At 41.2% G+C, this 14,706-nt stretch overlaps 1 protein-coding gene and 2 pseudogenes across 1 annotated transcript; 2 read left to right on the top strand and 1 right to left on the bottom strand.

Moving 5' to 3' along the window:
• The first annotated feature begins 1,253 nt into the window (after window positions 1-1,253).
• Window positions 1,254-4,497, top strand: LOC122332437 (zinc finger protein 501-like). Its single transcript, XM_043229745.1, has 4 exons — window positions 1,254-1,681; window positions 2,236-2,749; window positions 2,850-3,218; window positions 4,160-4,497. Exons 1-4 carry the CDS (start codon window positions 1,612-1,614, stop codon window positions 4,164-4,166), a joined length of 960 nt encoding a protein of 319 aa, XP_043085680.1. The 5' UTR covers window positions 1,254-1,611; the 3' UTR covers window positions 4,167-4,497.
• Window positions 4,498-5,213: 716 nt separating this feature from the next.
• Window positions 5,214-7,620, top strand: LOC122332436 (annotated as a pseudogene).
• A 2,916-nt stretch (window positions 7,621-10,536) lies between these two features.
• On the bottom strand, window positions 10,537-13,784 carry LOC122332433 (annotated as a pseudogene).
• Window positions 13,785-14,706: the final 922 nt, after the last annotated feature.

Here is a 14,706-nt window from a genome sequence, read left to right as displayed (position 1 = left end):
ACTTTAGGGTTTCCCATTCGTAATAACCTCTTTTTGGTAAAAAGGACACGTTTGGTCCGACGTTTCTTTGCATGTGGTAGCACTCATCAAACTATACAGACATCAGTGTGTTTGCCTTTCTAATGTCTTTAAAATGTAGTTTTGTTAATGATCGCTCTTTAGTACTGAAAATAATTCCACAGTATACTTTTTATTGCAAAAACCAATCAAGCTTGAATGTGCGCTAGTCTATGCTTGAGTAGTTTACATTAACCGTGTAAATAAATCACGTAACGGACCGATAGACGCATCCGCTGTAGTGTTAGTGTTTCTGATCGTGTGTAACATTATCAGCAAAATAGCATGCAGTGACTTCTTCAGAGACCCAGTTTTTGTAATATTGTATCACAGCTTTATTGTAATACTGTCGATCACTGCTTTGATGGAAACATTGTATGTATGTTGTTCATGTTTGCCAAACCTGGTTTATAGCAACACTACAAACCGTGCCTTTAAACTCCTCCAACCGACAGAGCTTCAAGCCTGACGCTGAAGGAGAAACTGATAGAAATCTTTTGTTTTGTCGTGTCTGTTATTGTCATATTCCTGCCCTCAGTCTTGTCCGGCTTCAGTGGCTTGTGTTTCTGAATGCTGCCTGCCTTCCAGCCTTTGCTCTTAATCGTTTGTGTGAAAATATCTGACCGTCACTTTATTAAAATGAAGGATATGAATTCCAAACGCGTCCGTGAGCTTGGGTTTGTAGTCGGATCATTGATCATGTGGGGACTTTCTGATTTGGGGTGTTTGGGCCCATATGCATTTTTTTTTTTTTTTCAGTTTTAAATGTTTTGTGTTTAGATTTGACATGCATCTGATCATATGGTTCAAATGGATATCAACAACAATGTAGTGACTTTGGCCTGAAAATGCATTGATTTTTTTACAAATCAGAAAGATCAGAAACGTCATCACGTAATAATATAGCATAGCCAATGCCACATTCTGCATCTGTAACTATAACTTCAGTATTCTTAATTTATGTATTTTATTAATTTTTACTTGTTTTAATTGAACGAATTATATGAACGGTGCAGTGGTTAAATACATCTCTAGTTGTCTAGACAAGAAACGTTTTAGTTATGTTTGAAAGAAGATCTAACTATAAAAATAAACATTTCGGATGAAAAGGCTATGAAATAGATATCACTGTGTAGGGCGGACTTTTATTTTGCCATCGTGACGTCGTACGTGCTGCGTCACACGCTCCAGTTTACGGAAGGAGGAGTGTTCCGTGTCGAAGGAGCGCTTCTGCATTGGTCGAGAATAAAACAGCACGAAACTTTTGACGTGTTTTAAAGACGCTCGAGATGATAAAGATGGCTCTGAGGTAGTGATGTGAAGGAACGTCGGTGACCGAATGTAGTGTTTCGCTGCTTTATGTCGAGCGCGAAAAGACGTTTTCTCGCAAATGGCGCCAAAACCGAGGTTATTTTCTGAAAGTAAAGCGGATCCACAAAATAAGGAAAACATGAAAACACTCTCCAGTCATGTGTTCGTGATTCATGAACCTGACAGAGTCTGGCTTCCAAACAAGAAGGAGAAACTGCAGGTTTAACAGCTGTTGTTGTGAAGATGGAGTTTGTTAAAGAGGAGAGTGAAGAAACGCGTGGAGTGAAAGAGGAAGAAGCTGAGGAACGGAGAGGTTGGTGTCGTTCTTCATTCTTTCAAAAGATATGAACTGGTTAAATAAAATAGTGTGGACGTATTTAATGAAACGGGTAGTTCCGTTCCTTCATTTTGATTGGCTGAGCGGCGCGTGGAGCTGTGGTAAAATACTCTACAAACGGACACCTTTGTTTATGTGTGTGCGTTGCTCGGCAACCAGTGTCCAATCACATCCGTTTCTGAGGGACTACATTGTTTGACAGAAGAATAATGGTTTTATTAATATCATTACATTTAATTTGCTCTTTTATTTTGTAAAAGCTTATTACGTTTATGGAATAACCGTTTCATAAAAGCAGTAAGTCCAGTGAAGCGGTGGTTTACAGTGAATTTATAACAGCTGAGGGGCGTCGGGGAAGTGGAGGGCCTTAAACCCGCTTAGATTCTATAAATGTAAATCACAGCTTCTCGGGGCGTACTGCTTTAATGTACCTCACCGCATGAATATGGCGTAACTTAACCCTATAAACAGTTAAAAGCAAACATTTAGTCTTTGAAAGTCAATTTTTAACTATTTCGTGTTTATTTTAGACCTGGTGGAAGTGAAAGAGGAAAGTGAAGAACTGAATGAAGGGGAGGAGAAACAGCAGAATCAGGAACCTCTGGAAAAGTCTTTCAGTTGCTCTCAGATTGAGAATAAATCCTCGAAGGAAGCAACCGAGCCCAATAATTCATTCATGTGTCCTCAATGTGGAAAGACCTTTACTTGTAAAAGAGACCTCAAGAGGCACATAAGAATCCACACCGGAGAGAAACCGTTCCCGTGCTCTCAGTGTGGAAAGAGTTTCGCCAATTCAGGAGATCTGAAGAGACACTTGAGAATTCACTCGGGAGAGAAGCCTTTCAGCTGCCCTCAGTGCGGGAAGAGCTTCACGCAGAAGGAAGGTCTGAAGGAACACATGAAGATCCACTCCGGAGAGAAACCTTTCGCGTGCATGCTGTGCGGGAAGAGCTTCACGCATCAAAACAGCTTGAAAAGACACATGAAGGTCCATTCAGGAGAGAAGCTGCACCAGTGTCCTGAATGCGGCGGAGGTTTTCAGAGGCCTGCAATCTCAAAACTCACCTGCTCTCTCACACCGGAGAGAGACCCTTTCACTGCCAGCGCTGCGATAAGAAGTTCTTTCTGGCCGTGCATTTGAAAGCGCACATGAGGATCCACGAGGCGAGCGGCGCTACGTGTGTTCCTTCTGCGGGAAGAGCTTTCTGTGGCTCAACGGCTTCAAGGACCATCAGAAGATTCATACCGGCGAGAAGCCCTACGTGTGTCTGGACTGCGGGAGTACTTTCACCAGAGCCGGGGAACTGAAGGTGCACGAACGCATCCACACCGGAGAAAAACCCTACAAGTGTTCTCACTGCGAGAAGAGCTTCACAGTTTCAGGAGCCCTTAAAGTACACGAAAGAGTTCACACCGGAGAGAAACCGTACCTCTGTCCGTCGTGCGGGAAGACTTTCAGCCGCTACGGAAATCTAGGGAAGCATCTAAAGAAGGCTTGTCCAAAGCTGAGACGGTGAGGAGGTTCTCCTCCAGGTTTAGGCTTCAACGCAGCGTCCACGTCCATAACGTCTAATAACACTTCCTCCAGTGTAAAAGTTTCCTGTTGTCTCTCACTTATAGCTGTTTTAGCTAATAATCATTTTGCACTGACTTCCTATTGCTGCTCGCAAAGAATTGAGATTGTTTGCCTGCAGAAGAAACTCTGGCTCTGCAAACATTTACAGAACTCCAGACAAAAGATAAATAAACCAAGGAGATATGACGCTAAAAGTGATCGCTCATGCCACCAGTTCGTTGAATTTAGAATTTTAAAGCTGATATCTTATTTATTAAAAGGTAACAGAGCACACCGTTCAGTGCGACGGTGCTGAAAGCCAGGTTCAGTAGACCCATGTTGCACCGTACGGCGTGCCGTGATCTGATTGATAAAGTCATGCTCTATGTTCAGGCTTTAGTCACGGTTTAGAGCCCTGCGTTCATTATTTAGACTTAAGTGCCTCTAAAAGCTTGAACTGAGCTTTATTGTTCATCCCAATGAGTCACTTTCATGGACTTTTAAATGAAATGTTATCTCCTGATGGAGCGACCTGCCCGATCTTCAAGAAATGTCTAAAGATACAGTAAATCTCACATTGGTACTCTATTCTATTTCTGTTTTACCTACTTTTTCTTTATATAACACTAGCACTCTGTTCTAATGTTTTTATTATAAAAGACTCTAACGATGCCTTTCTATTCTGTGTACTCTTGCTACTTGTACTGTGTACAGATCTGTCACAACACTTATATATCATTGTCTTTATTTATGTGTGCTTTGGGGGAAAAAACGAGTTGTACGTAACCCGTGCACATCTCTCTCCTGACTCACTGGAGGAAGTGTTAACAAGAATTATGGCCTGGATTTTAGTTAAACAAACAAAAATGTCTTCTTAGTTTCATCCTTTGTCTTCTCAGGATGTGAGCCGATGGACTGGAGTGCTGTGGATTATTGTGAGGTTTTTATCAGCTGTTTGGACTCGTTCTGACGGCACCCATTCACTGCAGAGCATGCGTCACTGAGACACATTTCTCCAGATCTGATTGAGAAACAAACTCACCCTGATCTTGGATGATCTGAAAGTGAGCACATTTTCAGCTAATTTCCATTTTTAGGTGAACTATCTCATAAAATAAATAATTAAAACCTGCTCATCATGACTGCTTTATGGGAACAGGAATGTGATTCGTTCTATAGTGTGTGTATATTTTTTTTAATGCAATGAAAAATTACTAAAAAGTGTTTTTGTTTCTCAGATGTTGTGATGTGTTTCCCCTCATTCTTGAAGGTGAAGGTGCTCCGTGATGCCGTAGAAGAACCTGGGATTTCTGTTAAAATTGTTCCATGAAGAACCTTTAATATCTCAAGAACCTTTCTGTTTTCTTTGTGGTGAAAAAGGTTCTTCAGATTATAAAAAGGTAATAAAGGGATGGTTCTTTGTGGAACAAAAAATGGTTCTTATATGGCATCGCTTTGGAGAAGTCTTTTCTGTTTTTCCTGACTTTAAAAAGGTGTGTGTGTGTGCGTGTGTGTGCGTGTGTGCGCGCGCGTGCGTGTGTGTGTGTGTGTGTGCGCGCGTGTGTGTGTGTGTGTGCGTGCGTGCGTGCGTGCGTGTGCGTGTGTGTGTGTGTGTGTGTGTGTGTGTTGGACTAAACCCGTCCTCCGTCCGGCGGCGGCGCTGATTCACTAAAAGCCGGCTCTAAAACGCAAGAAGAAGAATCAGTGTTTGCCATCTTGCGTTAGGTTCAGTCCGTCGCTCAGCATCACGTTTTATATTTAAAAACAGGAGATATAACCCGAAAGATTGTACCTCGACAGTCGCAGCTTTAGTGTTGATTATAAATAAACGAGTCTGGACCAAAACGCGGAGAGTACTGCTGTGATCCTGAGCGCGATGAAGACCCGCTTCCAGACAGGCCAGAACATCTCCAGCTTCATCATCTGAAGTCTTCATCACCTTCCGCTGAGAAGATGGACTTTATTAAAGAGGAGAGTGAAGAAATAAGGATCCCCGAGCCTTGCCGAGTGAAAGATGAGGAACCAGAGGAACCTGGAGGTTTGATTCTTCATTATTGACTTCTGAGAAATAGATTTGAGAACAGATGAGATGAAATATGTGTGTAAGGGGGATTTCAGATCTGATGGAAGTAATACCTAAAAGACAGAGCTGCTGTTGAAGCAGGATAGTTAGTGTTCGCCCAAAAATGATGTTCTTTGTTTTCATAAATGTTTTTGACTCAACCAACTCCTTTTAAGATTAAACAGGATGCAGAGGCCAAATAAATATTCCTTGTGTCCTGAAAAGAGTCTTGAAACATCATTAATAAACTCTGAAACGGATTCGTGTTCTTCTGATCTCAGATAAAGCAGAAAAACAACTATTAATTATTCTTTATTATTTGAGTTGTCATAACTTTTAACCATCATTTAAGGATTTATAGTTGCTTTGTCATAACCACAAAGTTGTAGAAATGGACATAACTTTACACACAAAAGTTCTTCTGCTTTATTAATTTCTATGAGTAGTTTTACAGCAACAGTTTGGACAGAACCCTTTTCTGATTTAACATGATGAAAGAATGATGGTGAGGAAGAACTCACTCTGGTGTGACTTTGAATGAAGAAGCGAAGCCTCATCACCAAACACGTGGACAAAAGTATTGGCACCCCTTTAAAACCGAAAAAGACACTTCAAAAATGAAAACATAAATTTGTATTTTCATCTGTTTAGGAAGTGTCTGAAATGAGCAACACCCATATGCTTGAATAGGCCTATGTACATGGGTGTTTGGTGATGATTTTGGCTCAGGCCCTTCCTCGATGTCGTCGATCGTCTTCTGAAGAAGCTGCGTTTATTAGATCACAGACTCATGTTCCACAAGATTGTGATTTAGCAGGCTGTCCTCAATATAAGGCAATGTTTTGAGTTTACAGGATGCTTTTACAGTACAGTATCAATGGTAATTTGGGTTAATCCTTTTAAATCGTCGTTTCTTAAAAATAATAGTAAAAAAACTGCAGGAAAGATGTGTATATTGTCTGTAAGCATTTCTTTGTGTTTTTATGTAGATGTGCCTGTGTGATTTCTATTACCTTGACAGTCGTTAATCTGTGACGTTTATTTTTTACCGTTTTACTTTAGGCCTGATGCAAGTGAAAGAGGAGAGTGAGGAGGAGAGCGAAGAAGAAAGCGAGGACGAAAGCCATCCTCTGGAGGATCCTCAGCTCGTCCTCAATGGACAGAGGATCTTGAGCTGCTCAGAGTCGGGAAGAGCTTGTCTCACAAGAGAGCTCAGCGAACAGCCGGCTTTTTCTTCACCTGCCTCGAATGCAAACAGAGCTTGAGTCCAAAGAGCACCTGATGGACCACTTCAGGATCCACTCCGGAAAGCTGCGCGGAGAGATCGAAGCCAACCTGGCGCGAAAGCGTCTCAGAGAACGGCTTGCAAGCTGCCCTTCACCTGCTTCCAGTGCCAGAAGAGCCCGGCGTGTAAAGAGCACCTGATGGATCACTGCGGATTCACACCGTGGACAGACCCGTTCCGTGCGATCAGTCGCGACAAGAGCTTCATTCACAAACAGAGCCTTAAGAATCACCTCCGGCGTCCACACGGCCTGAGGCCTCACGTCTGCCAGCAGTGCGGGAAGAGCTACATCCACAAAGACAATCTGACCGACCACATGCGGATCCACACCGAGAAAGCCGTTCGGCTGCGATCAGTGCGGGAAGAGCTTCACACACAAAGGAAGCCTCCTGCATCACATGAAGATCCACACCGGACTCAAGCCCTTCACCTGCCGGCAGTGCGGGCGCAACTTCACTCATAAAGGAAACCTGAAGATCCACATCCGCATTCACTCCGGAGAAAGACCCTTCACCTGCCCTCAGTGCGGGAAGAGCTTCATTTACCACGGGAACCTGGTGGGCCACATGAAGAAGCACTCGGGAGAAGATGTACCACTGCACTCAGTGCGGCAAGAGCTTCATCGAGGCTCGCCATCTGCAGAAGCACGTGAAAACGCACGCCACCGAGCGGCCCTTCGTCTGCTCGCAGTGCGGCAGAGGCTTCCTGTGGCACCACAACTTCAAAGAGCACCAGAAGATCCACACCGGAGAGAAGCCGCACGTGTGCTTCGACTGCGGGAAGGCCTTCACCAGACTCATCTACCTCAAGCGGCACCAGAGGATTCACGGGAGAAGCCGTACAAGTGCGCTCGCTGCGGGATGTGCTTCACCGTCTCCGACTCGCTCAAAGCACACGAGCGAGTGCACACCGGGGAGAAACCCTACGAGTGTCCTCTCTGCGGGAAGTGCTTCGGCCGGCTGAGTACGCTGCTGACCCATAAGAAGAAGCACTGTCCCAAACTGACCAAGTGAATGTCTCTCTCCGTGCGTTGTATCTGCATTAATATCCTATGAGGAGGAGGAGTTAAAAATCAGATTTGCATCGGCGTCTTGGTAATGGATGTGAATGGGTGCCGTCAGAAGGTCCAAACAGTCCATCAGTTAACATCTAGAGTAGACAAAAGATGAAACTAATCCAACATTAAGATGTTTTTAAAGTGTCCAGATTATGGGTTTTTTCATGCAGTGTGTAACGCAGCTCTAAGTGAATGAAAACAAAATCCAAGTGGTTTGGTGTTAACGTAAGTCACAGCAGTCGCTGAGAGAATCGTTCTTTGGATCGTTGAGCAAATATGATCAAAATAAATGCGCATCCCAAAACAATTTTTACTTTGAATGCAGTCAGGCTGTTGTTGGAGACATACTCCATAATAACTCTTCTTCCAGTAAAAAAAAAAAAGTAGCCTCTCTTACAACAAAACGACTTGCTTGGATTACTTTCAGCTTCTGTCTTCTCCAGATGTTAACGGATAGACTGGAGTGCTATTGGGTTTAGGGTCTTGGCGGCACCCATTCACATCCATTGCAGAGGCTCATCGTTTCAGCACATTCTCATTGTTGGATGAAGCGGCTCCTTGGGCGGTTTCATTTACTTGATCCTGTTTGTTGTAAAGTGATGCATGGAACAAAACACCTGTATTGGAAGCTTTTATAGTGAGCTTCCAGAACTGGGACCTTTCTTACAAACCTTTCTTCTGTTGAACACAAGCGGAGATGTGTAGCGGAGTGTTTCTTATTAACGACCTGGAGCCACAGAAGCGCTGTAAAGCTGCTCCAGTGTTAAGAACAGAGGCGTGGAGTCATTATTGCTCTGCTGTAACTCTAGGATCTCTTTAAACGTCTATCAGAGCGTGGCGTGTTCAGGGACGGAGGATGTCTTTAATAATGACACAGCTGGTGTTTTTTAAAGAATGAATGATTTCTATTCTACACTGAAATAAGGTTATTTCAGGCACACTGGTTTTCATGCGCATAAATCACTCCAAGCCTTGTGTTTATGATTGATTAGAGTACATTAAATACATAATTTAGTTGTCTCATAACCAAGGCCACAAATGCTTAGAGAGCAAACTGTACAGGATGAATTTAACAAATAAAAAAGGAGCAAAATGTGTCAGGTGTGACCTGTTTCACTTTGATGAATTATCATGTATTTATTTGGTTCAGGAACTAAGTTTGCTGACCTCTGTTCAAATACGTTTAAGTGTAAAAACAGCGTTTTGTTGTAAATACGTTGTTGTTGAATTATTCTGGTCACACACAGTGTCTCTCATACAGACAACAGAACTTTTCTGGTATTGCAAAGCAGGTTTTTCATAACTCTGGGAACTACGGCTCTGTACAGCAATCCAAGCATTAAGGTTAGAAATATGCTTTTTTTTCATCTTGAAACATAATATAGCTGTAGCAATTCACTAATTCTATAAAAATGATATATTTCTGCAGAACTGTTTGGATCTTAGAGCAGACAGATGTATCTACAACAGTTTGAGTTCACTGGATAATCAGTACAGTAAAAGTTCATTATGAAAAATAAATGATATTTGATCGAACACCTAAACATAGCGTTTCCAGAGGTGACAAGTAATGCTGCGACTTGAATAAGACTGTAAAGTCCAGGAAAGCTCTAGGTTTATTGATTAATGTATGTGTGACTATTATAAAGGTGTTTTAAAGAGGAGTGTAAAGACACAAGTGATGCAGAATCTGATGCATAGTTTGCTGATTTCTGTTCAGGGAACATTAAAGTTCAAAGCATGAATTGGTTCACCTAATTTAGTGATTCATTTAGGAAATAATCACAGCTCAGGGGTTTTACCTGTTCCTATATCATATTCAATTATCTTATTGTATTCATAAACACATTCACAAGCAGATTGAGTCCTTCTGGGGGGTTTTTTCTATCTCCACTCATGATCATGAAGCTCTACTAGAGTGACCATTCAGTTAAATTTGCGACAGGTTCATTTCACCCTAAGAGTAGTTACGTCTACAAGCAATACGAATGCCCCTGAGCTAAACTTCAACCAGATAAGGGAATGAATACTTATGCAATGGAATCATTTTATTTTTTAATTTTTTATAAATTCGCAAAGATGTTAAAAACCTGATTTTTGCTGTACAGTTATGGTGTATGGAGAGTAGACTGATGTGACATAAGTTTAACATAAAGCAGCAACACAACAAAATTCCAAAACTGAAGGAATATGAATACTTTCACAAGGCACTGTAATTATTTAAAATGAAAACACAACTTACTCTAAAGGCAATGTTTATACAGTAGATGATTTTCTTTCGTCTCCTGTTTATCCCAAAATGTCTTTTTTAAATGTCTCAAAGAGCCTCACCCACTCTTGAGACTTTGGTCTTAAAAGATAAATCTTCACAGGAGCATAAATGCCGGTTTAATACTTGAACACGTAAAGGAATATGTGTTTTTAAACCCAGCCACGGCTCTACAGCACGACTTCATCATCCAGCTCAAGTTCTTCTCGATCATCAACCAGGTCAAACATCTTCAAAGTCACTTGAGGCTGGAATTACGAGCACTTCCTCCTTTAAGACACTTCATATATTCCCCTTTTGTGAGTCTGTTTGATAAAAGCTTCTGCAGAATGACTGTGAAGATCTTAAATTCAGTTCTGGAGAACTTTGCACTTTTTAGTGTTTGCCTTCAGTCTGTCCCTACAAAGACAACGTGGTTCTTTTTGTGATGAACCATGCTGTAATGAGGAGCTTCATTTGTCTTCTGGAGAAAACCCATCACCTTTGTTCGTTAAATAAGATTTATTTATCAATCAGAAATAACACAATGAAAAAAATAATACAACTGATTTATTCAAAATTAAGTTATAAATAAAAACTTAAAATTGCATTATAATTTTTCCATCTGCCCAATTGAGTTTATTGTTTTTTAATTGTGCACAGAAAACAGAAACAGAAAACTGTGCAGGGCAGTGTAGAAATTTAATAGAAAAATTTAGATGCATGGAAAATTTAGATTTTAATGAACACAAATATAGGCTGAGAAAAGCACAGAAAGACATGGTCACTCATCAGGGCTCACACACACACACACACACACTGATCCGTCAATGTGAGGATTTATTACTTCATTACTAATTATTATTTATTCTGATATTAATCTGACAGACATTTAGCTGCAGTATTAATGTCATAAAGAGAAAAGAAGAGACTCTGATATCTCTGATTTAACTGATTCATCAAGCAGCTCAAAGAATTCTTGGTTGAATCTCGTCAGTCTATCCTGATTCATCAACACAGTTTCACTGATGATCCAGTAAAATAAAACCCAAACCCAGGACAGAGCGTCTGAGTGAATGTGGTCTGGACTGTGTGGATGAGGGTCATTGTGTCAGAGACGCTGTAGAAGGACCTGCTCCATGATCCACAAACACTCCTACTCTCCTGATACCACCACCATCATCATCATCATCATCATCAAACACTCTACAGGACTCTACAGAGAGATCAGTCTTTATCTTATTGTGTCTGAATGAGTATCTGGATGGAGAGCAGATCAAACTCCAGGACTGATCATTAGATCCAAACACACCTTCATTACGCCGTCCTTTCCTGCTGATGCTCTTATATGACACTGATATACACACATCCGCTCCACTCCAGCTCCCAGTAACAGCGTCCACACACACTCTCTCTACACAACACCTGACACACACCTTCAAATCTGTCTGGATGATCAGGATACGACTGGACTGTGTTAGTGTGAGGAACGATTCTGTTGTTCTCAGACAGACGAAGAAGTTCATTCACTGTGTTCAGATCCAGAGTGAACTGGTGGGAATCTGATGAAGATAAAACACTTCAGAATCAGGAATTATCAATCTGTTTGATCTGTTCATGTTCAGTGTATGATCAGTGAGCAGATATCTGTCATAATCATCATCTACATCGTCAATTATTTCACCTTCTACAGAAGAACATGAACACACTCAGTGAGTTTCCTGCTTGTTTTCTTACTGACTTACATTGTAGGAAGTGGTTCCTGGTTCTGGGAACAATGTTGGTGAAGGTGACTGTGGAAACAGAGTTATTCTCATGATCCTGCATCATTCCTAAGACATTTCTGATATGATGTTCTCCCTGATATGAGATGATGATGGACTGGTTTCTGAGAGCAGATCAATCTCCAGGACTTTACCTCTGTCTGAGATCTTCTTCAGCTCTTCTTTACAGAAATCCTCCAGTTTGTCTCTCAGCTGATGAACAGATTCTCTCAGATCATCAAAGAAACAAGAGAACCAGAAGAGATCATCATTTATGTCTGTAGATTCAGGAGGAGCTGAGAGAGACTGGAGACTCTACAGAAAACAGAAAAAACTCATCAACTCCACACTTCAACCAAAAACCTGCTCCAACATCAGATTTGCCTGATCTTTAATAAATCAATCCAGCACTTTTTACAGTTTTATTCTTCTAATATTAATTCTAATATTATTTTTTATTACGTTAGAGCTACAGATTCTTGTCTTCACTATATATGACCTTTCTAGGTAATGGTTTTGTTGATAGAACATCTGCCCAGAACATAAATGTCCATCTAGCAGCTCAAGCACATCAATGAAGTCTTATAGTACGGTGGATTAGATTTTTCTGAAGGTAGAGCAGCTCAAATTCTAACCTTAGACTGATCATCATTTATAACCGTAGATCGGTAAAGACAACAGGATCTGCTCAAGAGTCCACTCCGATCTGTTCTTCTAGATGTGTGTTACCTGCAGGAACTGGATGTGATCCTGTGTGTGTGAAAGCTGCTCCAGCTCAGCGTCTCTCCTCCTCAGATCATTGATCTCCTGCTCCAGTCGCTCCAGTCGTCCTTCAGCTCAACTCACTGCTTGCTCTTCCTGATCTCTGATCAGTCATATCAACTCAGAGCATCTTCTCTCAATGGAGCGGATGAGCTCATTAAAGATCTTCTCACTGTTCTCCACTGCTGTCTGTGCAGAGCGCTGTTAGACACACAGTGATTCAGTGAGTCTGAACCGAGACCATGACAAACTTCTCTTCTTCTCCAGACTCACCTTATGAGACTCCACAGTCTCTCTCAGCCGCTGGAGATCTTTCTCTCTTTGCTGGATTCTCTGCTGGAGCGTCTTCTGAGTCTCCTTCAGCTGGTGCTTCAGGACAAACACATGATAGTGAATCTCACAGAAAACTACTGACACTAAATCATCATGAGAACAGATGAATGCAGGATGAGCAGGTCGTCTGAATTATTATTGTGTGATTAAGGCCTGTTTAAGTAATACAAGCACTAGTATGAAAGTGACACAGACAGAGCTTCACACTGACAGTGTTCTCTGTAATTAAACTGCAGCTCTAGACAGAAAAGAAATGACTGAAGTGAAGCTATAAATGGTTCAAATCATCTGGAATCAGTCAGATTTACTGAACAGAAAGTGTTTGTGCAGCTGCTGTCGTGTTCGATTGTGAAAGCTGTCAGATGTTAATATGGTGCTGATATAAACACATATGAAGCGAGTGTCAGTAATATTTCATCAGAGTCTAGTGTTCCAGAAAATACCTGGTTCTCTGTCCTCTGTGCTGCAGCTGATACAGTGTCGTGGTTTTTATGTTCATCCATCGTACACAGCATACATATACATTTCTGATCGGTGCGACAGAAAACCTCAAGAAACTTCTTGTGTTTCTGGCAGATCATCTCCTGCAGTCGCCGAGTGGCTTCAGTCACTTTGTGTGGTTTACGTGAATGAAACTCCTCATGATGGTCAAAATGAGTTTGACAGTAAGATTCCTGACAAACCAGACAGGACTTGACAGCTTTGTATTTTCTTCCAGTACAGACGTCACACTGAACATCTCCAGCTCCAGCAGAACCATACTTTGAAGAGTAGTCTTCTTCAGTTTCTCCAGCATTTCAGCAAACACCACGTTCTTAAATAAAGCAGGTCTTGGACTGAAGGTCTGTCTGCACTGAGGACAGCTGTAGACTCTCTTCTCATCCTCCTGATCCCAGCAGTGAGTAATACAGCTCTTACAGTAACTGTGTCCACACTGGATGGTCACCGTATCCTTCAGGACATCCAGACACACGAACACGAGAACTGATCCACTGAAATACGGGCTTCTGCCATTTTCACTGCTTGTAAAGTTAAAGAAGGACAACAGCTCTTAGGTTTCGGTTTCTTTTTCTGTCTGTAAATCCCCGGATAATAGAAACATCCAGCAGGTGTCAGCCTCATACAGACACCCTACACACTGATTCACTTTACCTACATCAGTCCTCATACGTTCACTTGAAGGACTGAATTAAAACAAACTGAGTAATTTCGGACACTGGAAGGATTGCATAGTTTGTTTGCTGTTGAATAATCATTTGAAACAGGCAGCCCCAGAGTTAAGATTCAAGGAACGCTGCCTTTTTTATTTTTAGAAAATAGGCTCATTCTCCATCTTCCTCTGAGGTAAAAGTCGAGTTTTGAACCCATTCAGCCGATCTCTGGGTCTGGCGATAGCATTTTAGCTTAGCTTAGCATAAATCACTGAATGATCAAAGAGTTATTTTTCCTTTTAAAAAAATTGTAATAATTCTTTACAATGTTTTATGAATTACGAGATGTTACAGTCCATAACAATATAATAATTTATTTAAAAAGTGTCTTAAATAGCTGAAAATCAATATGTATCTATGTGCAATCAAAGATCTATAGTACTTTTCTATTGCCAACATTTTATTTTTATTTATTTGTAAAAGCCCCAAATAGTTAGTTAGTTAGTTAGTTACTTACTTAATTCTACAATTTTAAATTATGTAACTTTTCTTAGAATAATGTGAGTCTTGCATCAACTCTGTTACATTACCATATTTTGGCTTTAAATTGGTGAAATTATCTCAGAATTGTGTAAGTTACAGGAAATGATGTCACTTTCCACTCGCTGATGAGATCTGAAGCTCTAAAAGCATCTGTGCTCTCTCTGAGAAAGCATTTAATGCAAAACCTCTCACACAGCCATTTTGTAGGACATCAACACTGTTACCACCACAGTGGCAAAAAG

This window comes from Puntigrus tetrazona, unplaced genomic scaffold, assembly GCF_018831695.1.
Source record: "Puntigrus tetrazona isolate hp1 unplaced genomic scaffold, ASM1883169v1 S000000079, whole genome shotgun sequence".
Taxonomy (NCBI): domain Eukaryota; kingdom Metazoa; phylum Chordata; class Actinopteri; order Cypriniformes; family Cyprinidae; genus Puntigrus; species Puntigrus tetrazona.
This window is presented reverse-complemented; position numbering and strand designations above follow the sequence as displayed.

Bases quoted from the DNA above. Each gene is read 5' to 3' on its own strand.
- LOC122332437 (XM_043229745.1), top strand. From the start codon at position 1,612: ATGGAGTTTGTTAAAGAGGAGAGTGAAGAAACGCGTGGAGTGAAAGAG. The intron at 1,682-2,235 runs GTTGGTGTCGTT...TGTTTATTTTAG, and splicing joins AGAAGCTGAGGAACGGAGAG to ACCTGGTGGAAGTGAAAGAG. The intron at 2,750-2,849 runs GCCTGCAATCTC...TGCATTTGAAAG, and splicing joins TGCGGCGGAGGTTTTCAGAG to CGCACATGAGGATCCACGAG.